Source organism: Equus asinus, chromosome 6, assembly GCF_041296235.1.
Source record: "Equus asinus isolate D_3611 breed Donkey chromosome 6, EquAss-T2T_v2, whole genome shotgun sequence".
In the NCBI taxonomy this organism is placed as follows: Eukaryota; Metazoa; Chordata; class Mammalia; order Perissodactyla; family Equidae; genus Equus; species Equus asinus.
In genome coordinates, this window is record NC_091795.1 from 11,883,962 (window position 1) to 11,911,930 (window position 27,969).

The 27,969-nt window shown below is 43.9% G+C and overlaps 1 protein-coding gene across 4 annotated transcripts; it reads left to right on the forward strand.

Moving 5' to 3' along the window:
* Window positions 1–4,894: 4,894 nt before the first annotated feature.
* MFSD9 (major facilitator superfamily domain containing 9) lies at window positions 4,895–27,682 on the forward strand. 4 transcript variants are annotated; one of them, XM_044773063.2, is made up of 6 exons: window positions 4,895–5,147; window positions 9,619–9,706; window positions 10,910–10,953; window positions 16,382–16,589; window positions 19,415–19,567; window positions 22,422–27,682. In XM_044773063.2, exons 1-6 carry the CDS (start codon window positions 4,989–4,991, stop codon window positions 23,210–23,212), a joined length of 1,443 nt encoding a protein of 480 aa, XP_044628998.2. In that variant the 5' UTR covers window positions 4,895–4,988; the 3' UTR covers window positions 23,213–27,682. The 4 variants fall into 4 exon arrangements, with proteins under 4 accessions (XP_044628998.2, XP_044628997.2, XP_014709608.1 ...); XM_044773062.2 differs by having other exon boundaries at window positions 4,896–5,147; window positions 19,358–19,567; XM_014854122.3 differs by having other exon boundaries at window positions 4,898–5,147; window positions 16,460–16,589; window positions 19,358–19,567.
* The last annotated feature ends 287 nt before the right edge of the window (window positions 27,683–27,969 follow it).

Genomic DNA, 27,969 nt, shown 5'->3' on the forward strand with positions numbered 1-27,969 from the left:
TTTTATATGAATGGAATCATACAGCATGTATTCTTCTCATTTAGCCTCTTCAGTCAGCATAATTATTTTGAGATTCATCCATGTTGTGGTATGAATTCATAATTCTTTAGTTTTGTTGCTAAGTGGTACTCTTTTTGTATGGATTTACCACAATTTGTTTAGCAAGTCACCTGTTGATGGTATTTTGGTTGTTTCCAGTTTGGGGCTATTACAAATAAAGCTTCTATGAATATTTGTGTACAAAACTTTGGGTATATGCTTTCACATCTCTTGGGTAAATATCTCAGAGTATAATTTTTGAGTTATACGGTAGGTGTATGTTTAACTTTTTAAGAAATTTCCTATCTATTTTCCAAATTGGTTGTGTCATTACACACTCCCACTAGAATTACTATTCCACAGCCCAGCAAATCTTGGTAGAGTTTTTTCATCTGTAACCATCCTAATGATAAACAGTTGTATCTCAACGTAGTGTAATATAAATGAGAATGATTACCTTAATCATATTCAGTCTTGCAGTTAATGATCATGGTATCTCTCCACTTATTTAGGTCTTTTTTCATACCTCTCTGCAGTGTTTTGTAGTTTCAGTGTACAGGTCTTTCTTGGGTCTTTAATTTGACGTTAGCTTATCTAAAAATTAAGTTAGCACACTACACTTTCCTAAATGTCAGGAGAAGATGCAGGACTCTTGTGTCAGAGACACAAGACCTTTATTACTCAAGATGCAGTAAGCAGCGTAAACATCAGCATGTTTGCCTCAGTTTCTCTTGCTTCTCCATCCCATTGGAGTGATGCCATGGACCCATGTGGATCCTGCACACGTAGCAGTTTTTCATTGCAAGTGAGGAAGACTGAGCTTGGAGCATTATCACTTTTGTAAGCTGTAAGTAAGCTTTCTCTTTGACCAGTGAGGACACGTTACCTCAGCTTGCCAGGTTACCAGTTATATAATAAGTCCTCAGAAAATGGCACAAATAAAAGAATGGTTAGAGGCCTACCATCTTGGCATACTCACTGAGAAGCATAGGAGTTCAATAAGTCCAAAGAGGATAGTCTCTTTGCACATTTTTTTGCTCAAATGTATCTTTATTTCATATTTAATGTCTTCAAAATGGGTTTCTTTTTAAACTCCAATTTCTAATTGTTTATTGCTAGCATATATGAATAAAACTGTTATTTGTATAGACCTTGTATTCTGAAACCTCACTAAATTCACTTTATCAGTCCTAGCAGACTTTTTTGTAGATTCCTTAGTATATTCTACATAGATAACCCTGTGGTCTATGAATAAAGACAGCTTTGTTTCTTCCCATCAAATATGGATGTCTTTTCTATCTTGTGCTTGCCTATTGCACTCAGCTGGGACACTGATGAAACTCACTGGGAGGCCACCAGCTGACACACCTGTGGGAATGGCTGGGAAATTACTTGCTAGGGCATCTCGGAGGTTCCCTTGGAAACGAACTGGTATGACAATGGGACTTGCTGTCTGCATGGGTGCCAAACTTGCCGGGGGCTAAGGACCACTAGGTGTCTTGCACTCTTATGGTTGCACACACACCACAGGAACAAGAAGAGAGAAAAGCACATTAGTCTGGAAGAGAAGCTCCTTCTTTATGCAGTGTCCTTCAGCACCATCTATTGACAAAGTGTGACATCATGCCAGCTAGTAAAGGAGAAATGTTTACAGGATCCAGCTCCAATATCACAGAGCAGGGCAATGAGAGGTGTATTTGGAGCTGACAGCAATAAATTGATAACTGGCACAGTCCATTCTTTGGCTACTCAGCTTCCAAATGCATCCTCTGTTCACATTTCAATTTCAATAAAACAACTCTATTTCCCCACATAACAAAAGGAAACAGCCATTGTCTCAACAGTCGCTGTACCCATTGCTGACTATATTAACTACTCCTCAAATTTCATCACAGTCTCACTGAATATTCTGTTACCCAAAGACTAAATTGTAAAGTTAAGCTCCAACCACTTGTATATAAATTATATTTGGAAGAAGAAGACAGAAGAAGAAGACAGAAGAAGAAAATGGTTAGCATATACAAATAATGATATATGTATAACAAACAAGGAGAAGATATGCAAAGCTTCTCCAGTCCTCACTTCTGTAATGGGGCATGAGGTCGTAGTCGATATCTATGGCTTCCTTCTTTTGCTACCTATTTCTTACTTCACCTGCCCTCAGTCAAAATGTCAGCCGGTCAGGGTTCTTCACTTCGTGGAATGATGCAAATCTTCATTCATGAAGGGTCTGATTCTTCAATAGTTATGTCTCTTTTTGTTTGTATGTTGCTGTAGTTTTTCAGACGTAGTCCTTCTTTACCCCATTGTATAACAACCCCCCAATTTCTCCTTGGGAATCAGAATCAATCACTCCAGCTAGTAGAGTAACCCCTTTATCTTCCCAAGGCTTTAGTGGCAGAAGGAGTCTCATTTTCTAACTCAATAGAATCTTTGTTATGTCCCTCTTGGGATCAAAGACCTCAAAACCAGAGAACTCAAAGTTGCCAAGATGGGAAGCAAATGTTCTGTAAGTGAATTATTAGGTATAATAGTGAGAGTAGCCATTACCACTTCCACTCTTTGATTCCCAAACTATGTCTTCTGGATATGAGGGGACAGCTCCGTATAGGGATTTCTAATGCAAAACTATACACTTTAAGACAGAACTCCCTTCCTTTAGAGTGTTGTCTCCCATCTAGCACTGTAACTGAACCTTCAGTAAGGCATTTCTCCATTCAATTAGGCTAGCTTTTTCTGAGGAATATGATAAGATCAGTTAATTCAATAAGGATAACCCTATTGCTATACTTCCTTTGCAGTGAAATTAATCAGGAGCATTGATCATTGATCAGCAGCAATACTATGTGAAATGCCATAGTGGTAGATAAGGTGTTCTGTGAGTCCATGGATAGTGGTGTTGTCAGAAGTATTACCAATAGAGAAAGCAAATACATATGCAGAATATGTTTATTCCACTGAGGACAGACTGCTGCACCCTCCATAACAGTAGTGGTCCAAGACAATTAACTTTCCATCAGGTTGCTCCCCTAGGGAATAGTGGCATACAAGGAACTAAGTGTTGGCCTCTGCTGTTGGCAGATTGACATTAAGCAGTATTGTTGATAAGAGTAAGGCCATGCTATTGAGTTCACGTATAGCCTCCATCTCTGCTACCATGGCTACCTTGTTCATGAGCCCATTAAAGAAAAAACGGTATGGGTTGGGACATCCAAAGAGCACATCATTTTGTCCCCCTGATTATTAAGAGCCTCCTCTGCAGTAGATATACATTAGTGGACATTCACATAGGACAAAATTATCTTCTACATCCTGTGCCCCTTTGAGACATCCATTTACACATCTCTTCTCTAGACTTCTTTGTCACTCATCTTCCAAGTCTGCCACATCTAGCCTAACCATTTGATATTGCCCACGAACAGTGTACTTTATTTTTGGCCACCACTTACTCCAGGCAAAGTGAACAGCCAAAGTGCCACTTTAAGTTACAACCAATAGTCATTGTCCTTCACCATTATCCTTCAGAGTCACCCCTTTGTAGTACTGTAGCGCTACAGCTGTCTACTTTCAGAAGGTATGAGAATATCATGCAGATCCATTTGTAAGCCAGCCTCAAGTTTTTTCTTCCTCAGTCAGCTGGTGGTAAGGAACTTCACAAGAGGCCAAGAGACCTCCAAGGTCTCCACTGATTATATATTAGCAGAATCTTTCAATTCTTTTGGTGTATAAGAAATTTCCTCCAAGGTCATAGTGTCTACTTGCCCCCGAGAGCATGCTAAGATTTTACCCTATTTATCTAGTGACCACAGTCTATGGTGTTGATAGGTCTGGAGGAACAGGAGTATCCCCCTTCAAGGCATCTACCCCAGGTGGGTAATCACAAAATTTTCAAGCACAGGAAGGCTAGTATCCTCAGATACAGAAGGGCAAACTACTTCTAGGAGCAAAGGAGGCTGAGTGTGACTTGGGAGTTCAAGATTGGCAGTTTCATCTGGACCCAACCACGTCTCCATTCTAAATTTCAGTATCTCATTCTTTCCTAAACAGTACCCTACCTTTCACATGAGAAACTTGGCAAGAGTGAATTCAACAGACGTTGTAATTCAGCAACCTGCACAATTAAATGGAGATTTTCATCAAAATCTCAGTAAAATCTGACTTTTCTTTATACCAGAGTGAGAGAGAAGTAATGAGACGAGATAAGTTCCTGAATGAAAGAGGGACTAGTAACCATAGATAATATTCATTAAGTACTTACCACGCGTCAGGCACAGCGCTGGGTCTCCATATGGAGACCATGCTTACATCACTTGTCAGGACATTTTTATTTATTCTTTTACTTATTGTAAGTTTATTATTTTTTATCTATCGCGTGTCTTTATTGTGTGCTTATTATGATTACTCCAGGAAACTGTCCCCTCAACTCAGGCAGAAACGATCTCGGTCCTGTTCACACTGCACAGCATCAGAGTGCTCCCTAAGCATCTGAAGAAGTCTCACAACTCTGTAAGGTTAGCCCACATTATTTCCTCCTGTTTTTCAAGTTGGCAAACCGAAGCTTGGAGGGGCCAAATGAACTTATTCCCCGTCAATCACAGGCAATCACTACCCTCAGTCCGCGAGTCTTCCCGCTGGAGGTGGTCCCACCAAGGACGACCCCAAACTCTGCGGTGAAGCTCATCACAGGACCCTCCCGCTCTCCGACAGCAGGGACAGCAGGAACCCAAGATGACGCAAACGACCATCACGCCCCTCCCATCAGCCGCGCGTCCTCCAGGCGCCGGGGACGCACGCGCCCTCCCGGCCGCACCGCGCCCCGCTCCGCCCCGCCCCTCCCGCGGCCCTCCCTCTACGCAGGCGCGCGCGGCCCTCTCCCGCGCGGGGCGGGGCTGGGGCGCCGGGACGTCCTGGCGGCGACTGCTGGCCTCGGTGCTCCCGCCCGCGTCCGCATGGAGCTCGGGCGTCGCCGCGATCTGGGCTCGGCCCTCGGGCTGGCCCCGGCCCCCGCAAAGCCGGGGCAGGAGCCGAGGCCAGGGGCCGGGGCGGGGGCTCCTGGGGCTGTCCGAGCCCGCCGCTTCGTGCTCTGTCTCTACCTGGTGGGCTTCTTGGTGAGTACTGGGCTGGAGGCGGAGTGCCGACTCCAGCGGAGACCTCGAGCCCCAGGAAGGGTGGTTTTTTTCTTGAAGCTCTGGGGTGAGGAGGTGGAAGGGGGGCCGGTTGTAAGTCTCAGCCTGGGCTGGGAACCTGCGATCCGCCTGTGGTGCCTCCTACCTGTCACGCCTCCTCTTGCCCCGTGACGCCCTTTCCTCTGCACTTGGCTACTTGGCCACACGGCCTTGTTGCCCCTCCCGCCGTCCCTTGGCCCGGCCGGCGGCGGCCTGCCCCCCCTGCGGTTTGTGACGCTCCAGCGCAGCCTCACCTGTGACCCCAGATGTGAGAGGTGGGGCAGGTGCAACGCCTGCGGGGCGGAGAGTCGGGCTTCTGGACGAGCTGGGGCAAGGCCAGTTCTCGGGTGGCTGCTGTGTGGTCGCAACTCGCGGGCCTTGTTACCAGGCCGGCCAGGCAGGGGAAGGCGCTATCGCTGACCCCACTTGGACAGAATTAAGCGTCTTTTCATTATGGCTCCTGGTAGACTGGAACATTAAAAAATGCAAATTACAATGGATTATACACACCTGCCTTTCGACAGATTGTTGGTGTATTGCACGATGCAGGTTTGGTTTGGTCCTGGTTTGTGTGTGTATCCTGATTTAATAAGGACAATTATTATTGCTTTTGCACATAGAGTGGAAAGCTTAGAAAGCTGAGTGTATGGTAGGGTAGTCATCCATCCATCCATCCTAGAATTATTACTCCTAGAATTTTTGAAAACCTGCTACGTGGTAGGTGCTGTGGAGCTCCAATCACTAATACACAGCCCTGCCCAGAAGAATTTACAGCCTTACTAGTAAGCTTATGCTGGTAATTTGTGGGCCACTATTTGTGCGAACCCTCAATCACCTCTTCACTCCTCTGTCCAAGTCTAGGCTGGTTCACTTGCCCTGGTTGTGAGCTAAACTAGGTTAGGACAGAATTGGGAAAGTGCCCAGTAGGATTTCCTCTTAGCTGAGCATGAGACTGCATCTTGAGAACAAAAGGACCTGGTCAGGTTCAATGTCAGTGGGAGGAGACTGTCTCTTGACCCTGTGAAGAGAGTCCCCAGTGGCACCGCAAAGAGGAATTACTGTTTTCTCCTCAGATGCAGGGTCAGACCACCACTTCTTCCCGGTCTCATGCCTCACCAGAGTCTGGATCCTGAGCCATGCTTAGCTAGGAGAGGAAGGGGAGGCAGTCTCCCTTTCGGCTCCTCAGTGCAGGACTTTCAGCTGTCTGTAAAGGTTTAATAATAGTTCTTAAGACAGTGATGAAAGCCTGTTTGCCACATTGCTGAAAGCTCTCTCCCTCCAGTTAACATTGCAGACACCACCCCCAGGCTCAGTGCCTTGGAGTTGAGAGTCTGGCACTCCTGACCTCTGTTCCTTTCATCTTTTCCTTTGTTCAGTCTCAGGATGCAGGTGCCCTTCCACTCTCCGGTCCAGTCACCCAGAATTTAGTACGAGTGAGTGGGGGTGGCTCTTCAAATTTGGAAAGGGTGTTGGCTGCCATGCCCTCTCTGGAAGGAGATGCAGACCCCAGCTACTGCTGCCCTCCCTCAGGTGGTACTACTGTGTGGTTCTGCCAGATGAAAACGATTCAGGTCCTCACCTGGAAAGTCCAGACTAGAGTTCCTAGACTTTTGGAACCCAACATGACCTAGAATTCAAAATAGTTAATTTGAGTTTTACAGTAAAGAAATTCACAGATCATTCATTATAGTCAGCCTTCCAATGCAGATTTGAATATTCAGAGCTTCTCTTGTGTCTTCTGTGTGCTGTGTACATGGTGAGTCTAATCTAGCAAGCCTGATGTAAAATTTTAATTATTCAAGAGAATCATTAGGTCTCTAAGTTTTTTTTTTTTTTTTTGGGGTGAGGAAGATTGGCCCTGAGCTAACATCTGTGCCAGTCTTCCTCTATTTTGTATGTGGAACAACACCACAACATAGCTTGATGAGCAGTGTGTAGATCTGCGCCTGGGATCCAAACCTGTGAACCCCAGGCCGCCAAAGCAGAGCACACGACCTTGACTGCTACATGACCTGGCTGGCCCCCAGGTCTCTAATATCTTAAGGGGAAAAATAAGATTTCCCAAAAGTTAAAAGAAAGTAGGGATTTTTTGTAATGGAAAATGTTGTAAACAAATAAAATATGTGCAACTTTGGATATCCTGAAGAGTCTAATGGCTCTTTGTTAGGTAACATCTAAGGAATATTATATGTAACTAGTTATAATATTTTATATATTTAGAGCTGTAAAGACCCCTAAGACTTTTGGGAAAATGGTTTCTGATTGGGAGAGGAAGGGAACAAGATTAAAGAAGTCATTTGCCAAAATATTCTGTTTTTAGCTCTTACCTGTGCTTCCAGGTTTTAGTTTATTTAGGAAGGAAGACAAAGATGACCCTTTAGGCCCTTTTTAGCTGGCATACTAAGATGCTGCTAAGATCTGTGATTTTGATCCCTTTTTTCCTCCAGTTTCCTGGTGTGATTTGAATTCCATTTCATCAGCTTTAGTCAGGTGATAATTTTTTTTTTAGGTAATCCACTAATCAAGAAAAATTTGGGTTCCTACCCTGTAAAAGGTTCTGAAACTTTTGAATGTATTCATCAGTTCTCATTGAGAGATGTAGATGTTCCCTGAAAGGTTTAAGTGGACCCCTCTGGCCTGATTTCCTTATAAATGGTTACAAACAGGTGACCAGTTGTGAAATTCAAAGTGCTCAAAGAGAGCAGTTTTGAAGAAGATACTGGATTCAGAAGAAGAGAGGGGTTGCCTTTTATAGTACAGGAGAAGACAGCTTTAGAACAGAACTTCCCGAGAGGAAGGAACTAGTAGCTGGCCTCTTTGGAAAAACATATTTTTCAAGCCCACAAAGTGCTAAAATAATGCTGACCATCAGTTTTCAGATGATGATCTTAAATAGCTTAGCCTATATTTTCATATTTATTTCCTGTAAATTTCAGCCTACCTACTTAAATATTTATTTCCTGTCTTTTATTCAGAATAACTGTTTGAATATTAAATGACATGTGATACTAGAAATTGTTTTAGAAAAAAAAATCTTTGTTGGACAATTGAGTTTCCTTTTCTGAAAGATCCAGAAAACTCAACAGGTAGCTGATGTATTTTGAGTCTTTTAAGTTAAATAGGACATCAGTAGGCTGATGGGACAAAGCTGACAGTTAAGCCCAAAAGAAATTAACTCAGACCCAAAAGAAATTTTAAATAATGTTAAAATCAAACTAATAAACCGTAATTCAGGTAGTGTAAATTTATAAGCTGTTTAAGATTACTGGATATTGTATATATGACCATCTAAATATGTCACCATGGAAAAGGGCCACTGAAGAGTATATTTGGAAGTTCACATTTCTGCAATTAGGTGAATGTATAGCCACGAGGAGAAGGGGGAAGCTAAAGATTAATTATGCGCCCAAAGAAAGTATGCTTTTCATGCATATTCTTTTTTTCTATTTGACTAGGATTATAGGAAAAGGAATTCAGGTCGAATCTAAAGAAAACTGTCTATATGCGATGTGTTTTTCTTCTAAACCAGTCATAGTGGGTAACCAGGTGGAGTAGAAATGAGAACAAAACTTAAAGGAAAAATTAAGTCTTTCTGGTAACTCAGATTATTAGCAAAAAGGATCAGTCCTTATCCCCAGAGCTGAAGAAAAGAGAAAATATATTTGGGCTTCTATCATGTGGCAGACCTTTCTCAGCCATTATGTTTCTTAATGTTCATCATTTTTTTTTACCAGGCAGATATTATCCCCATTTTTTACAGATGACAGCACTGATGCCTGGTAACATTAAAACCCTTTCCAAGGACGCATGGTTGGGAAGTGATGGAGCTGGAATTGAGAACTGTCTGAGCCAGAGTCCATGCACTTGCTGTGACTTTCCTGCAGAACCTGGCCTTGCCTCACTCCACCAGCCTTCTCTCTCCTTCCTGCTTTACTGAGACTTTCAAATGTTATTACCTTGTAAGGTCAAAACCATGGATTAGCTGCCTTCCCTAACTCTAGGAGGAAATTCATCTTACTAAGCAAGTGCCGCTTTCCCAAGAGATATGCAGGATCCTCACCTCCTTTCTTACTTCATTACCCACAAAAAGATTTTTGGTTTTTGTTTGAGGAACTTCTGTAGCACATCCTCCTTGACTGTTAAGGAGCAATTCTGAATAAGCTGAAGTTAAGATGGCTTCTAAGTGAGGGCGATGCAGGCGTTTCCAGGTGGCAGCTGTTATAACACGTGTTTGGAGTCCTTGATAACTTTAACCTGATGAGTATAGCATACAATAGAATACAATTATTTCTTGTTTGCTCAAAATTTTAGATATTGGTTTTATTTTCAAAATCAGTTTGTGATTAGGATCACCACTTTAAGAATGCCTAGGCTTCGGTTTCTAATTGGAGCTAATTGGTGTTGTGTTGTTTAGGACTTGTTTGGTGTCAGCATGGTTGTCCCTTTATTGAGTCTTCATGTCAAGTCTCTTGGAGCAAGTCCAACAGTTGCTGGCGTAGTAGGTGAGTGGTTGATACTGCACATTTTCAGAGCACTGAATCTTAAACCCCCTGAACTAACTACCTGAAAACAAATCAGACTTATAGGTAAATATTATCCAAAGGCAAATGGAAAATGGGATAAAATGGATTTCCAGAATATTGAAAAATATTGCCCTGGAGCGAATGTAATTCGTCTTTTTCTAGACGACCTATGTTCAGAGAGGTTTCGAGGTTTAGCATTTGCCCCGTGCCACCAGGGATGGTAGGACGCTTACTGAGCCTCTGCGAGGAGCCGGCTGGCTGTGTAAGGGGGGGTATGGACTCTGCCTACAGGAGCCTGTCACCAAGTGAGAGAGACCGGAGACCTGTCATCTCTGGACGTGATACCCGGCAGGAAGGGGATTTGGGGAGAGCCTTGGCAAATCGGTTGCAGACTTCCTGCACCACCATCTACTTCTTAGAGGCTGCAGGGTTTCTCCACCTGTGCAGCGTCGAGTCTCCACCCGGAAGTCATTGATTTACCAAAGAGGCACGAAATAGCAGGGGTTAGGACTGTGCTAATTAATGAGAAATTGTTAAGGCCAGCAGCCCTCGATCATTCACAAGCTGGATAAGCAGATGTTTCGGGACAGTTTGGTACATAATATTTGGTCAGTCCTGGTCCGCGCCATGATTTGTATTTCCCTCGAAAAGTATCCTTGGAATTATCCTGGACCAGCCTGCAGCGAGAAGGGATTTATGAGAGCAGAAGGGACGTGTTAGAAAGGAGGTAACGCGGTCCAGAAAACTCTGGGTTCTTTATAAAACTAAAGCCTTATATAAAACTGTGAAATGTTAGAGACGTAGGAGATAATGTTAACACTTTAAGACTCATTAGAATTGCTCTAGGATTCAGATGTCCCCTCCCCTGAGGACTCTCTGCAGTCCTCTCGGAGCTACGGGCTCCTCACAGTGGAAGAAGGACTCTCCCGCAAGGCCCCAAGGGCGGCCCTGGCCTTCAATCTCTCTCCTGCTTACCCTCAATTTTATTTTGAAGGCCTTTTATTAAAAACTGTATTACTTAGACTCTTTCAACTGAGAAAAAAATATGGGGTAATTTCCTTCTTAAAAAAGGTCTTCTTTCGCTCATGTTTTCCTGTTAATTTCTATATGATCGTTACCACATTAATCCCTTTTTGTGATGGCTCTAGCAGACTTTCTTGACACCGTTGATGTTTTCTGCAGGCTCCTCCTATGGCATTTTGCAGCTCTTCTCCAGCGCAGTGGTGGTGAGTAACCCTCCATCTGGCTTCTTGAAAGCGTAAGCATCCACTTCTGAAGGCCACCATCATGGCGGAGTTAAAGCCAGGGCTTGAGGTGTGGGCGATTAAGATACATGGTGGCGTTAGATCAAGAAGGGTCCTGCAGGCGTCTCTCATCCTTATTTGATATCTTAGAAGATGTAGGCCTGAAAGGGTTAGATAGCTTATTCTGGAAAGAACACACTGAGTCCGAATGAGAACCCACTTTCCAAATTTTAACATGTTCTCCCCATGATTCCCTGTAAACTTTTTACTAGGAGAAAAGAATGTAACCAAAAGTTATTACCAGTTTTGTTTTTTTCAATTAGTTGACAAGAATCAAATCCATTTGGACTTCTAGGGTTCAATTTGAAGTTGTTCATTTTGAACTATGTGGCTTATTAATTGTAAAACTTAAGTGTATAGACAGAGGAGCCATTCGAAGTGGTTGTTTGTATATGGACAACATGGAGTAGAAAGACCCAGAGCTTCTTGTCACTCCTGCTTCTGACCACTCAGTCTTTGGAATTCAGAATTCTTGACTGGTCTGTCCCTGCCCTCTCTGAGCACTCCACTGTGCGCTCCATTCTGGCCACTCTGGACCGGAGACCTGTGCATCCAGTGTTCAGGCGTTCCAACAGAACGGTCACTTTAGTCCCACCGATTGATCAGCTGCGACCTCGGTTTGAAGAGCTGGCTAGTGGTCGCACGGCTTGTGAACAGGACCTGGGGTCCTCGGTTTCCCTAAAGTGGTTTGCTTATAAAATATATTTTATAATATAAAAGAAGTTCTGTCAGATTCCATAATGAATTCTTAAATAAAAATAGCTACTCCCACATTTATCTTTTTTAAAGTCTTTCATTTACTAAATTTGCGTAACAATGATAGTTTTATTCTCAGGTAACCTTTACAATGACCCAGCAAAGTAGTTTGCTGGAAGGAAATTATATAGGAGGAAATTAAGACTCACAAAGTTTAAATAATTTGGTGAAGTCACCTAGTCTCAGTATCTAGACTCTAAGCCCGTATTTTTTTCCTAAAAGTCATCTGTCATTGCCTTAATGATCTAAAAAAGCAAATAGATACTGAGTATCAGATTGTACGGGAGACTGACGCACTTGCTTGTAGGCAGCGTGTCATATTTCACATTCTCTCTTGTGAGAGAAGAATTTGGACCACATCTTAGTAAACGTCTTCTCTGTTTTATTTGGAAATTCACTACCAGAATACTTGATATATGTGTTTATGCTAGACCAGTTAATTCACAGTGTATTTTAATCATTCAGGCGCCTTTCTCCTACTGGACTCTGACCTCCCTGACAGTAAAGACCAGGCTTGAGTTCTTTCTTTATGTCTGTTACTAGGAGTTATCAGAGCACCTGGCACAGAGCCGCATTTTATGAATGGGAATTTTTATTGCCGGCTTTGGCCCAACCCTCTTTTTCAGATTGATCCTTTGCTTTATTATGCTTGTGCTGACGAAGCATATTTCATATATCTTGTGACTGTAATTTAATGAGAACCTTCCTTAGAAATTCTTCAGAGAGAGGAATTCCTAGTTAAAATTTTCTTTTTAACCGATACTTTTATAAATACATATTTTAATTATAAGTTTCACGAAAACTTGTTAATTTGAAAAACAAATCTTTATGAACAAAAGCTGTACCATGTCAGATTTGGCTAATATTTTTAAATATATATATTTTAATAAAAATGACTACCATTTATTCATTACTTATGTGTCAGGCCCTGTCCTGAGCACCTTATTACATTTCATCCTCATAATAACTAGTCTCAACCACTAGTCTGGTGGTTATGGGTCTTTAATGACTCATTTTATGTAAAGCACATAGCCAGTGTTGAGGATGGAACAGAGTCTGAGCAGATACTGCTGTTACTCCTGTTTTACAGATAGGGAAACTGAAGCATTGAGCCCTGCCTCTGTATGTAATTACATTAGCTAGTATTATCTCTGCGGTCTGTGGAATGATAGGAGTTCAGAGTTGAACCCAGACAGCCTGGCCCAGGGCCCGGGGTGTAACGACCAGGTTCTATCACTGCCCTATGAACGCTAGGAGGCCAGTGACCTCTTACCCAGATTGAGAGTGTGCAGAATTTCAAAAATCCATGGAAATGAAAATCGAGGAAAAGGATTGATGACATTTGTAGAAGGATAACACTGTTTTGGAGGATTTACCCTCAAATGTGGAGTGTTATAACGGCTTATATCCTTATGTAAGGAGATCTTTTGGGTCCTTACGAGAAAGATAGCACATCAATAAAAATGGGGAAAGGGCATGAACAAGTATAGCTGGCCTTTGGCGAGGAAGAGAGGCAGGCGCAGATGACATGGTGCATTGGGGAGGGAGGAGAAGAGTTGTGGAGCATTGCTGAGGAATGAGGGAGGCTGATGCAGTGTATTGCCCACCTTCCAGCCAGGTGATGGAAGTAGGGGTCATCCAGGATGTCACCCAGCACCAGGGACCCTGTTTTTGACCCTTGTCAGACAACACTCTATCACTATTATAGTGAAGAATGTAATATTATATGTTATAGCAGTTTTTATTTTAAGCCAGTTACTTTTTTATGCAACAGCCTCACCCAGAACCAAAAATATATAAAATGAGTCAACGTGGAGATGCTGTCGTTAAGCTGGGCTTGTCAGTTAGGCTCGTGTCCATCTGCCCATCTGCGTAGATCAGAGCACTTCCAGAGCATAAGGAGACGGAGTGAAGCCCACTGCCCAGGGCTCCCCACGTGTCTGAGGTGCTGCTGGAGACCCAGTTCCCACCGTCTTCCTGCTCAGCCCTCCTTAGCTGGAGGGCCGCCCAGCCCACAGCGCCGTGAGAATGCTCCCAGCAGGAAGAGGGAAGGATGAAGAGGGAAAGGCTGTTTGCCTCTCCCTTCCCCCACCTCTAAAGAACTTTCCAAGAAGCCTCAACCGTGACTTCTGGATGCATCTTTGTGGGCCAGCACTTTCAACCTGTAAGGGTGGTTTGTTTTGGCTAAGTGTGTTGCTCTGCAGTACTGAAAAATATGCAAGTAAAGAATGATCTAGAAAGGTGGCCCTGGAGCTCTGCTCTCTTTGCTGCCCTTTATCCCCTGAGGGATGTCTCTGTGATCCTCCCCGGGGACTCCATGCGGCACACCACCTTTCTCTGTGCTTTTCTTCCCCACTGGCTTCTGCTTAGGTCTTCGCTTGCGTGCCTCTCAGCTTTTGCTCCCCGTGGGTCCCACCGTACTGTGTGCGCCTCGCATTCCAACTCTCAGAGAGGCACCGAGGGGCTCAGCTAGTCACTCTCTGGGCCAGCTGCAGCCTGGGCTGCCTCCGCGGTGTTGCCAAACTTTCTTACTCGGAACAAGAAAGGTTCAGAAGGGAGCCCCTGCCTGGCAGGACTCTGAGGCTTCCCAGAAGTGGGCATTGTAACTGGCAGACTTAAATGTAAGTCCGAAACCATAGAACTCATAGAAGAAAACAATTTTTTGGATATGACAGAGTACCGGCAACAAAATCAAAAATAAACAAGTGAGACTACATCAAAATAAAAAGCTTGTGCACAGCAAAGGACACCAACAAAATGAAAAGGCAACCTACACAATGGGAGAAAAAATTTGCAAATGATATATCTGATAAGAGGTTAATATCTAGAATATATAAATAACTCATACAACTCAGTAGCAGAAAAACAATCCAATTAAAAAAATGGGCAAAGGCATTGAATAGACATTTTTTCAAAGAAGATATTCAAGTGGCCAACAGGTACATGAAAAGATGCTCCACATCACTAATCATTAGGGAAATGCAAATCAAAACCACTATGAGTATCAACTCACACCTGTTGGAATGACTGTCATCGAAAGACAAGAGATACCAAATGCTGGTGAGGATGTGGAGAAAAGGGAACCCTTATACACTGTTGGTGGAAATGTGAATTGGTGCAGCCAGTATGGACAACACATGGAGGTTCCTTAAAAAATTAAAAATAGAGTTACTATATGATCCAGCAATCCCACTGCTGGGTATATATCAAAAGAAAGAAAGCACTATCTCGAAGAGGTCTCTGTACCCCCATGTTCATTGCAGCATTATTCACAATAGGCAAGACCTGGAAGCAAGCTAAGTGTCCATCAACAGATGAACGGATGAAGAAAATGTGGTGTATTATGTGGAATACCATTCAGCCATAAAAAGAAGGAAATCCTGCCATTCGTGACAACATGGATGGACCTTGAGGGCATTGTGCTAAAGATGTAAGTCAGGTAGAGGAAAACAAATACTGAAGGTTCTCACTAACATGTGGAATCTAAAAAGAAAAACCCCACCAAACTCATGGAAAAAGAGATCAGATCTGTGGTTACCAAAGGCAGCAGGAGGGGGTGGGGGAAACAGAGGAAGGTGGTCGAAGGTACAAACTTCAGTTACACTATAAACAAGGACTAGGGACGTGACGTACAACGTGATGGCTATAGCTAAGGCTGCTGTAGGGTACGTTTGAAAGTTGCTGAGAGAGTAGATGCTAAAAGTTCTCATCCCAAGGAAAAAGCAGCATTTTTTTCTTTTTTAGTATCTATATGAGATCATGGATTTTACTGTGGTAATCATTTCAAAATGTATGTAAGTCAAATGATTATGCTGTACACCTTAAACTTACACGGTGCTTTTATGTCAATTCTATCTCAATAAAACAAAAAAGTAATCTGGGCAACATTACATCTCAATGGTAATCAAAGAAATTCAAATTAGAGCAATGAGAAGTCATTTTAATCTGTCAGATTGACAGAATTAGTGTTAAAATTCACAGTTGTCAGTGATGGTGGGGAAGAGACACTTAAGCAAAAAAAGGCAAATTTTTAATGACATGGGATAATGTTCAGGTGTATTGTTAAGTGGAAAGGCAAGTTACAAAATACAGTGTACTGTATGACCATTTTGTTAAAAATATATCATGTAGCGTGGGCCCAGTAGCATAGTGGTTAAGTTCATGTGCTCCACTTCCGCAGCCTGGGATTCATGGGTTCAGATCCCTGGTGCTGACCTACACTGTGGTCATGTCCCACATACAAAAATAATAGAGGGAAATTGGCACAGATGTTAGCTCAGGGCCAATCTTCCTCACCAAAAAAAACAAAAAGTATTTCAGGATTATGAAGTATTTTTATATTCATTTTGTTTTTCAGTAATTTCTATATTTCTAAACAGTGAATATGGTTACTAAGGATTTGAGCTGTAGAAAGTGACAAGAAATAAGACAAAAATGAAGCTTTATAAATTATACTTCATTTCTCCAGCCATTCTTAGCTACCAGATCATCGTAGATGCTTTCTTTGGTATCTTAGGCTTTTTCTGGGTAAAAATAACATAACGGAATTGAGCATCTAAGGATCTTAAACCAAGTTTCCTGATGTTTTCCACAGGGTCACGTTTGGGGGCATTTCCATGGTGGTGGTGATTTTGCAGTGAGTCAGACCTTGGCTGTTCCTTGCTTTCCTCAGGGCTGCTGGAGCGATGTGGTCGGAAGGCGGTCTTCTTTGCTGGCATGCATTCTGCTCAGTGCCTTGGGTTATCTTATTCTTGGAGCATCTACCAGTGTGTTCCTGTTTGCCCTTGCTAGAGTTCCTGTGGGTGAGTTCTTGCCCCTGTGTGTGTGTGTTTTCATTCAAAATAAATCAATTATATGTATATGTATATGTTGAGGGAACCTGTCCCTGCGTGCCAGTGCCTCTTCGATTAGAGTTTGTGTAAAGAGAGTGTAATGACAATGGCAGTTGTGGCCGGAACCCCAGCAGCTGTGTTGATTCAGCACTTCGCCTCAGTCAGGCTCTGCTGACTAGTCCTGAGCTACGAACCTTGTACACGGCAGGGCCTGGAGCCCTCGGCGCCTGTCAGTGGGAACAGCTGTGCTCCTGCGGCGGGGCCTGTCTCCTTCCTGTCACTCGCTCTCTACGTTCAGTCAGTAAGAATTTGTTAGGTGTCTTTGGCCAGCACTGTGGTTTCTCTTCTCTCCCTCGGTGAGCTTAGAATTTTGACACTGGGCTTCCTGACTTGAAATTGAGATTTACCGCCATAGGTCTCCTGCAGCTGTCTGTAAATCTGGCTATTGCTGCTGGGGATGCTAGGACTATGATGTGGTGGATCCTGGGTTAGTTTTCTGTTTCCAGACTGGTCTTGAATGTTTCTGCCGTTTTGAAATAGCTTTTATTTTGTCCATTCATTGAAACATTTTGTCTATTCTTTGAGACACCACCTGTGCACGCTGTCAGTGTGCTGGGTAGGCGGGTGCTGGGGACGCTGTTCCTTCTCTCTTCACCTTTCTTAGTAGAGCCCTGAAGTTTCAGTGTTTCTTTCTCACCTTCCTCATTAGAGCGCTGACAGACTCTGCTGCCTGGTGGACAAGTTCGCAGCACTGGACCTGTGCCCACATTCAGTTAAGCTGCTCATCTTTAACTAACACCTCAAAGGAACAGAGCATAACACAAGTTGTTTTAACATACAGTCACGATGATCAGCGTATTTGGGATTTCTGCCCCGTTTCTGTAACATGCATGCTTACTCTGAAAGTCTTTTGGGTTCATCCTCCAAACTTCATGCTGTGCGTTGTTGTTGACTTAAGAAAATGCTCTTGAAGGTCTTTGCTTTAAATGTGATCGGTCGTCCTAACAAGCCCCACTACCACACGCACAATCCAGCTGATGGCTGTTCCGTGTGCATTTGGTGTCCAAGTTATTGTTTGCTCTTTGTTTGAGCGGCAGTGTGCATTTCTACAGTATAATACACTCCACCATTCAGTGGTGAGGCTGTTCATAACTCTAAAGAAACAGCTGAGAGGAGTAGAACCTACATTTGTTACAGAATAGGTAGAGATTTATGGGGAGGATTAAAATGATTTTACATAATATGAAATGAGCCTGGTTTAAGTAGTGGTAGTTCTGTTATATGAACATCATGCTCTTTGCCAACAGGAGAGCTGTACATAAAAATTCTTTCTTGCCGTTGGCATCTCTATAGTGTTTGGTGGTCCCTGAAATTGAGGGAGCCCTGGAGAGCTTTGCCAGGGTTCTGCTGCACACTGTCCTGTATCCTGAAAGTGAGCCTGAGGTTGAAGTACCAGAATGAGACACGTGCTTTTCCCCTCCTCTCTCTGTCCACCATCCCAACCTCTGAAAGGCAAGAGGAGGCTAGTCTGGGTTGCTCACAGGACACTTACCACAGTCCTCTTCCCTCAGGTGTGTAAGGTGAACCCAATATCAATATCATTTCAAAAATAATCACAGAATTCCTTTAAGATCTTTTAGGAATCATCTTCCAGCCCATTCCTTTCTCACATTTAAGGAAATGGATCTAAAGAGTCAGTCTACCTAAGTCCAAAAGGGACTTAGAAGTTTGCTTCTCAAAGAGGCTGGTTATCAGGCACTGCCCAGTCTCATCTTGAGGCAGAGCTGGGTGTAGAACCCAGAATTCCTGTGCTTAAGCACACAGGCGCCTGGTGATGTGCAGAGCGGTACTTCCTTCCAGGAGATCACCGGAAACCATTGTGTCGCATCACCGTTAGGAGCAATTCAGGCAGACACACCAACAGCGTTTATTGAGTTCCTATTGTGTATTGATCAAAATAATGGACAGTCTCTGTCACCAGAATCCATTGGTCTGTGAGCGTGTTCATCCAGCATATGGGTGGATGGGTGCATACAAGTCAGATACCTCGGAAGTATGAGGGATATAAAGCTGTTCATACACTTTACTCTCTGATTAAGTCATGTCACAGCTTTCAGCTTGTTTAGTCAACACATTCACAAGCCTCTTGTCAATAGAAAGTCAGTTGTATTGGTTAGATGAGCATGTCCTCATGTCTTTATATCTTTGCTCCCTATCCTCCTTGCCTGCTCTATTGCTCTCCATTGTACTTACCACCTTTACATGTATATACACACACACATTTACAGGCTCTCGAGCACAGGGATATTTGTCTTATTTTTTGCCCTCTATTCCTTGCCTTATCCTCAGGGTCAGGGTCAGGGTTAGTGCTGGACATGCAGTAGGCATCAGTAAATGTTTATTCGCTGATTGAATGGACAAAGAAAGATAAATCTCTACAGAGAAAGCAGCATGAATTGCACTTGGATAACAGGGAGGACTGGAGATACGGGGACGTCATGATGGGAGTTGTGCAAGCTGAGGGTTCAGGAGCTTGGTTACCAGAGAAAAGCTGATGACCTAGGGTCATGGGGCTAGACGAGGAGTCCAGTCACCGTGGGCTGGAACCTGCAGGCTGTAGAGGTTCAAAGAAAATGGAGGTCAGAACTCCATCATGGGTAGAGATGGAGTGCAAGATCACAAGCGAGACACTTTTGATGTGGAAAATGTTACAGAGCACGTTTCTTGTCCTCTTGCAGGTATTTTTAAACACACTCTCTCCATTTCAAGGGCTCTGCTTTCTGATCTGGTTGCAGAGAAGGAACGGCCACTAGTAATTGGACGATTCAATACAGCATCCAGTGTGGGCTTCATCTTGGGCCCCATGGTCGGTGGATATCTCACTGAATTAGATGGTGGATTTTATCTAACAGCCTTCATCTGTTTTTCTGTCTTCATTCTCAATGCTGGTAAGTTGACATTTAATCATGACAAGATTGTTTGGTTTATATGTTCATGCTGACCAATCTACCTACTTTTCTCTTAGCTCCTTACGATTTGTTTGTCTTAGAATAGGCACACTATTATTTGAATTGCAAGTCAGCCCGTGCCGCTCTTGCTGCTGACCCCTCGTGACTTCCATCATGCTGAGGTGCAGCCAGCATGGTGGTGGGCGCCCCCGCCCCGCTGTCCCGTCTGTGTGCTCAGCCGCTCTGGCGTCCTGGTCAGTCCCGGGCATGCCAGGCTTGTTCCCCCGGGGGCATGGTCCTTTGCTCTTTCCTCCGCATGCAACATTCTTCCCACACATCTGTACTGGCTCTTCTTATCGTTCAAATCGCAAATATTTGCTTTCTTAGACCTCCCCTGAGGTTATTTTTTGTCTAAAATAATTCAGTTTTCTTCATAACACTTCTGAAATTGATTTTTAATTTGTTTTCTTGTTTATGTTCTGTCTGTCCCAACCCCTCCCCCTGAAAAACCCCACACAATTAGAAAGTCAACTCCACAAGGGTACGGATTTGCTCGCTGCTGTCACCCCTGCCCAGAACCAGTCCTACAGCCCATGTTCAAAAGTATTTGATGACTAAAAGAATACATGTGGGACTGTGAATTCCTCAGTTATAAGACTAGTTTCTCAAAGCAAAGAGGATGAACCTGTGCCCACAGACTGGTACATGGCTGACCCTTAGAAAAACAACTTGGTAAACAAGAGGATTGATGCTGTTCAGTTTTTGTTAAATTTGATGATATTCTACTATACTGCAACTTGTTGAATCTTCGTATTCAAGCCTCCACGTTGAGTGATGAATTCCCTGCTGGGTTAGGATATCAGACTCAGGAAGCAAAGTTCGTGAGTTTAATCCCAATCCTTACAGGAATGCTTTATGATTTTCTGCCCAACTTTAACCTGTAACGTCAGCCAGGAGGTGAGGTCTGATGGAGTGGTATAAATCTAGATAAAATGCCTTCAAGCACATGGCCAGTTGGTGTGGCCAGGTACCTTCCCACATAATGGAAGGCGCATGAACGTGATATCACTAGAAGTCGGAAGCTATGGAGTTCTCTATTCCCATATTATGGAGTTCTCATATTATGGAGTTGTGTTTTGGATTCCCTAACTTTAGTGCTGTTTAGTATTTTGCCCTAAACTAAGCCTGTGAATGACTGAGTCAGTTAGGAAGACATTCTGCTGCAAGTGTTCCCAAGTACAATGGCTTAATTTCCCCGTTTGGAAAACAGCGGGGTAGGCAGGCCGAGGCTGATGCAGGGAAGAGCAGAGGAGGAGGAGGAGAGCGATGAGGTTGGACCCAGCAGCGCCTCCCGGCGGGCCGCCGCCTCCCAGTGCAGTGAGCACAGGGACTGCTCCGTGCTCCCATTCTGCTGTGCTGACCTCCTCAACAATGGCGCTGTTTCCACAGCCCTTCTCCCCCTTCAGCGTCTCAGGTCCTCCTTCTGATCTGCCGCTTTGCCTGAGAAAGGCCTTTCATGTCTTTTGTCCATGATTTCTCTTTTTGTGATTAACAGTTCAGACTCTGGAGTGCAACAGGCTTGGGTTCAAATCCCTGCTCTGCCACTTTTTAGTGCGGGCCTTGGGTGAGTTGCCTCATTTTCCTCATCTATAAAACGGGGTACCACCACTCATAGAGCTGTTACGGTGACTAGGAGAGTTTGGCATATAAGCAGTTGACCCCACTGCCTTACATATGGTAAGCACTCAATAAATGTTAGTTGCTGTCACATCAGTTTTACTATTATTTTAATTACACTCTTCGTTTAGTCCATCAGTGACAGTTCTTTCACATTTTATCAAGATTCTGTGAAATGTCGAAGCACCCTTTTAAAGATAAGAAGAGATGAAAAATAAGGCCTGCATTCTCGTGCAGTTTTCCATCATAAACTGGTCCCTGGCTAATAATCCAGCTACACTATATTTGAAGAAAGCACGTCCACAACTGTAGTTGCTGAAAACATCACGAAGCAGCACTGAACAGCCACGGGTCCAGGTTGGACTTAAGAGCTGAAGGACTGAAAACCCAGCGGGGATAAGTTTGGAAGATGTCCGAGAATGGCAAGCTTGAATTTAGTTTTAAGAAAATTTGGGGGCATGGATTGGCAAGAGGTCATTCTGCTTGGATGGCAGATAAAATACCTGAGGCAGGAACGTGCTGGTCACATGAGGGTGGGGGTAGGATTATCTGAATAGGATCGGAGCTACTGACTTGTGCACACCACGCCTCACAACCTCTGGGGGTGCCGCCCTCAGCATAGCACTCACCTTGTAATCTAATTTGTCCTCTTGTCCAAACCCCCTTTTAGATGTCAGTTCTTTGCAGGCACAGATTTATTGGGCCTTGTCTTGTTTTTTAATATATTTCTAGTGTTTAGCACAGGATTTAGCATTTAGAAAGCATAAGTAATCACTGTTTGGATGGATGAAGGATGGATGGTGAATGAAAGGGTAGGCAGGTGGCAGATAGGAAGAGAATTAGAAAGGTAACGAAGCAACGGATTTAAATGTAAAGTGTAAGAATTTAGATGTGAAATGATGGGCTAGAGGAAACCATCGTAGGCACTTGAGCTGGGCAACAAAGTGAGTCTTCTGTAGTATGGGTTTTTCCTTAAGATGAATAGCAGAATTCTTACATCGAAATGGAGCATAAGTAGCTGTGGGAATGGTTAAAAACTGGATTCAAAAATACAGATTAGTAAATTTACTAATACGAAAATATAGAACAGTAATCTAATACAAATAATTGCTTATCCCCCATGGAGATGAATTCAGTGCATTAGCCTACTGTAACAGATCTGATGCCATTTTAACAGGTCTCGTTTGGCTATTTCCATGGAGTGAAGTAAAACTCAACAGTACGAAGAATGGCCTGCTACTGGGTAAGAGCCATGCACTTTTGGGCAAGACGGACTGTGAGGTGCAGGAAGCAGCCACCCGCCATGGGACCACAGTGAGTGGGAAGCCTGCCCGGCTGCCCTGGATGGAAGTCGTGTCAACGTTGCGGGACATGAAGAGCCTGATCGTTTCTGAAATGTGGGACATATTTCTCGTGCGCTTGCTGATGGGCGTGGCGGTCATGCTGTACTACAGTAACTTTGTCTTGGCCCTCGAGGAGCGCTTTGGGGTGAGGCCCAAGACGACGGGCTACCTCATCAGTTACAGCAGCGCCCTGGGGGCCCTGGCTGGCTTTACCCTGGGGCCCATCCTGCGTCTGTACAAGCACAATTCCCACACAGTCCTGCTGCACTCCAGCGTGCTCACCTTCACGCTGCTGTTGCTCTACTCAACGGCCCACACCATGGGCATTGTCGTCTTCTCCTCCACGCTCCTGTCCTTCTCCACTGCCATTGGCAGGACTTGCATCACCGACCTCCAGCTGACCGTGGGCGGGGCCCAGGCCAGTGGCACCCTCATCGGCATGGGGCAGTCTGTGACGGCCGTGGGCCGGGTCATCGCCCCCCTCCTCTCGGGAGTGGCCCAGGAGGTTAGCCCTTGTGGCCCTCCCAGCCTGGGGGCTGCCTTAGCCTTGATGGCTATTATCGTAATGTCAGTAAGCAGACCTCGCTGTGGTGGTGATGGGAGTGATAAATTAAAAAGTGAGTAGACTGGATTTGGACAACACAAGGAATCAATCTGAGTGTTGGTGAGGGACAGAGGCTGTGGTGAGAGTGTGCTTTGGGGAGGGCAGGTAGTGTCAGTGAAATCACTTCCTTCCAGGTGGGTGTCTGTTGGTCACGTCCAGGTCAGCCCTCAGCTCTGCATTTAGGCCTGTGCGATGATCAGAAGTCACAACGGCCCGGAGGAAGGTTAGGATTGCAGCAAAGCTTCGCCAAAGGGGAAGGTATTTTATGTCTACCTGAGAGTCTCCTCTTCCCACCTGGGCCGCTGAGGTTAAAATTTTCAAGGGGAAAAAGCTTCCAGCTGCAGGGTAGGGAAACAGTGGTGGGATAACAGAACGTGATATATATGCAAGAAGAGACCACAAGGACTTCCCCACTATGTAAGGATAGGGTAACAGTTAATAAAATGTCAACCAGCTGGGACACGGGTTTCCTGTTCAATTCCTTAAGCTAAGAGGGAGCTTTTCTGCTGTCAGAATCCTAGAGGTTGAAGAAGCTGCCTTATTAAACCCAGCCTGTTGCTTTCACAAGTCCTAACAAGGTTATGAATGGTTCCACCTGGGCAGCTGGTTAAAAATCAGATGCGCGGCCTCACGCCTGAGACTGAGTCCGTGGGCCTCGGTGAGGCCAGAAATCTAGTGTATTTCATAAGCGCCACTTCCATGGAGGTAGAAAAAGGGAGATTCTGAGACGTACTAGTTTTGATTAAAGCAAAAGCCAGAGACTTGATTGTTTTTGTTGATAGCTAACTCAGTTTGAACTGTCTGTTAAAATTATGCACAGTGTGTTACATTTTCCCCAGCTCTTAGCAGTTATACCTCGTAACAGGAGAAGCAGGTTCCTGGGGCCTGCTCCCTGTGTCCATTCGCTCTGAGGCCACACGCTGCGAGGAGCTGAGCTTGTCAGTCTGAGCCCATCTGCCTGGGTGTTGGGCCTGATGATCTGCTCCCAGAAGCCGGCGCTCCTTCGGGCAGCAGCAGCCTGGGGGTGATGGAACCCAGTGGAGAAGCCAAAGCGCAGGAATGCTTTTAAGATGAACATTTCATGCAGAGTAAGGAGGAGAGTCAGGGGTCATACGATATCAGTGGCAACTTATTCGACAGTGTCGTGTGTTGAAAATCGTTTCCTTTATCTCACTTCACTGTCACACCTGCAAACAGAAGAGCCATGTCATCTACAGGGAAGTGTTTTGGGCCTTGTCCTGGGCCTGAATTGCCACGCCAGAAGCAGCCCCGAGGGGCCAGCCGAGGGCAGCACCGGCTCGCAGGGAGGACGTGCAGGGTACTTGCTGGCTGTTTGGATGACAATTACTAATAAAAATTATTTAGGGGCTCCCTCTCTTTTCCCCACGCAGACGACCAATGCCCAGATTCTTTCAGTCCTCTAATGAGTCCACTGGGATATCATTCCTGTTTCCAACCTAACACGGATATAATTGTAAATGGTATTTTAATATGCTAATTTGTTATAACTTTAATACTGTATGTAAAGCAGAAAAAATATTTCCATAGTTTTAGAAGTTGTATATGGGGTAAACGCAAATATTTGTGATAGAGAATTAATTGGAGGTTTGAAAGTTCTCCTTTTCCTGTCTAGCTACAAGAAAAGTATTAACTTTTTATTAAATATTGTAATTGTGGACTTTTATACAAGTGCTAAGTGCTTTTAAAGTGACCGAAATATGATGTAAAATGGCCTTGCCCTTAAGGAGCATATCAAATTGTGGTGGAAGTTAGACTCAAAAGGACAGTAAATAAGAGTTTATGCAGCAAAGTAGAACTTCAGAAGAATTTTCTCCAAAATTTGTCTTTTTTTCATTTTCAGAAATAGGCAAGTTTCTTAGATGATCTTAAATATAACCATGTTTTTATTTTTAAAATCACAGCACTTTGTGAAGTTAAAAAAAGCCTATAAACTTAGTGAGGCTCTATAATTAATCATACACATGGAAATACTAAGAGCTGAAGATTGATCTTAGTATAAGTAGGGAAACATTTTTGTTATTTTCCACTCCTGATGTTAGTATTTTGTTCCTGTGATTTTTTTAGATAAATATTTTCTTATGGTTCCTCTTAAACAGCCTGATGTGTTGCTCCTTAAAGTGTGGTCTGGGACCAGGGCGTCAGCTTCCCTGGGGCTTGTCAGACATGCAGACAGGTCCCCCTCAGACCTGTGGGGACTGTTGTCACAAGGTTCCTAGCTGCTTTGTGTGCATGGTAAAGTTTGAAACCCACTGGTCTAATGGACAGTGTTTGTATAGTTTATGGAATATGATCTCAGGGAAATTAAATCTGCTCAATTAAAGTTTGCGTTGTTTTGTTTTTGAAATTCTCTAGAGTAATTTCTGTAAGGGGCCAGCCCTGGTGGCCTAGGGGTTACCATTCGATGTTCTCACCACTATGGCCTGGGTTTGTGTCCCAGTCAGGAAACCACACCACCTGTCTGTCCGTTGTCATACTGTCATAATGGCTGCGTGTTGCTGTGATGCTGAAAGCTCTGCCACCAGGACTTCAAATACCAGCAGGGTCACCCGTGGTGGACAGGTTTCAGCAGAGCTTCCAGACTAAGACAGACTAGGAAGAAGGACCTGGCCACCCACTTCCGGGAAAATTGGCACTGAAAACCTCATGAATAGCAGTGGAGCATTGTCTGATACAGCGCTGGAAGGGAACTGAGCAGGGTTCCATTCTGCTGTCCACAGGGACGCTGGGAGTCGGAATCCACTCAACAGCGCTAACAACAAAACTTGTGTAATTCTTCCTAATGTATTAGCCTGAGCCACATGAAATTGCTCTGTTTATAGGTTACAAATGTCTGCAGTTTAATGTGCTTCAACTTAATATTATATGGAATCTTATTTTAGAGGCATTGAACTTGCCTGAGAAGTTTATAAAGGAAATGGTCCTTTTCCACAAAGAGAAGGTGCATCTCTGCCCTCGTGTCCAAAGGGATGAGCAAGATTCAGAAGGGGAGCAGGGAATGACTGGCCGTGGGAGTAACAGTGCAGGGCTCCAAATCCCAGGCCGTGGGCCTCCTGGAGCAGTGAAGTCTGGCAAGAGTTATGCCTGGAGCAAACGAAAAGGGCTAGAAACAGTGCTTCTCTACCCTGGCTGCATATTAGGGTCCCCCGATGTCCAGAGCCTGCCCTAGAGCTCGGGAGCCAGACTCTGAAGTGCCCCAGGTGTTTCTAATGTGCACCCAGAATTGAGAATCACTGGGACAGGCCATGAAGGGCCTCATCGACCACACTCTGGTGAGCTTTCATTCTGACAGGTGGGGAGCCCCAAAAATTCCTGCCGGAGAGTGCTCTAAGGACCTTCATGCTTGAGAAAGAGCCCTTTGGCCACAGCAAGGAGGAGTGATTGGAGGCCGAGAGAGTCTGGACTTTGGGGTCAGTAATCCAGAGGGGCATGAGGGAGAGCTTGTCCCTGGGATTCAGGGAAGCGGGTCGGAGAGGATGGAGGGGACAAAATCCGAGAGGCCTGGTGACTCGCAGGTTGTGGCCTCCAGACAGATTCCCAGGGGCCTGTGGTGACACCCAGGTGTCTGGTCTAGCAGAGCTCAGGCAGGGTAAGAAAGTCTGGTAATGAGTGTTGAGCACATTCTAGCCCTGTCCTATGTTAGCTGGCGGAGAATGTGTGGGCATTTGTGGGAGTTCATTCCCTGAACATTCAGAACATCAAGAAGGCGTCTTTTCCTGGACACTTCTGTCAGATATGTAAAAATCTGTTGGGAGTGAGAGTCAGTCCACTATAGGGAGAATTTCAGGCATTTGGGCAACTGCTGTGGGAGAATAGCTCTTGATTTGGAATACACAGTGAGAGCCGATGTGGGATTCTCCATGCCCTGTTTGCCTAGAAGCTAACCTCAGCCTTTACGAAGTCTCTGAAAGAAGGTGACCACAGATCTAGCCAGGCTGATGTATCATGCAGCTCTTCTCGGAATGGTGATGGACTTACAAAACTATTTTTCAGCCTCAAATTTTTTTTTCCTGAAGAACTTGCCAGTTATATAACAATTTTCTTTAATAGTAAAATCTCTTTAAAATTGTAATAAAGTGTTATGATTTCTTCTAATAAGTTGTAATTTTTAGAAGTCATTGTTGTGTCCTGATGTTTATTTTAATTCAGGGTCCTGAAGTGCTTGAAAATTTTAACCTCCTTTGTGCTAAAATGTATCTTAATAGTAAACACAACAAGCCTTTGGCATGTAAAACCATATGCTAATACCAAATATAGACATAATCTGAAATTTATTCTACACTGATGTCAAGCAAATAGTTTCAAGATAACATCTCATCATGGTCCAATTTATTTCTCATCAAGTGCACAAATACTAACTTATTTTTAAAACATTTTACTTTAGATCTCTCGTTTTATCCAGATTGTCTAAACTGACCATTTTACAAATAGTTGACTGTGAAAACAATAAAAATAAAATTTCTACTGTTTTCCTGACTCAATATATTGTGAATAAGAGTGCTGATTCTTATTTTGAAAATGGATACTCTCAAACAGCTGCTGTTGGTCCTGGAGGGGAAAGATAATTATAAACATTAAGGACGGAGTGTTAATTACTAACTTATATAGCATAAAAGTGGACTGTAAGGATCTTGTTAAACAAAGAATAGTATTTTGATCACTCAATTGAAACTATACTACGTCTTGATAAATAAAAATCCTTTTTCCAAAGCATACACTGGAGGGAAAATAGTAGTTAAAATACCTATTAATAGTTGCAA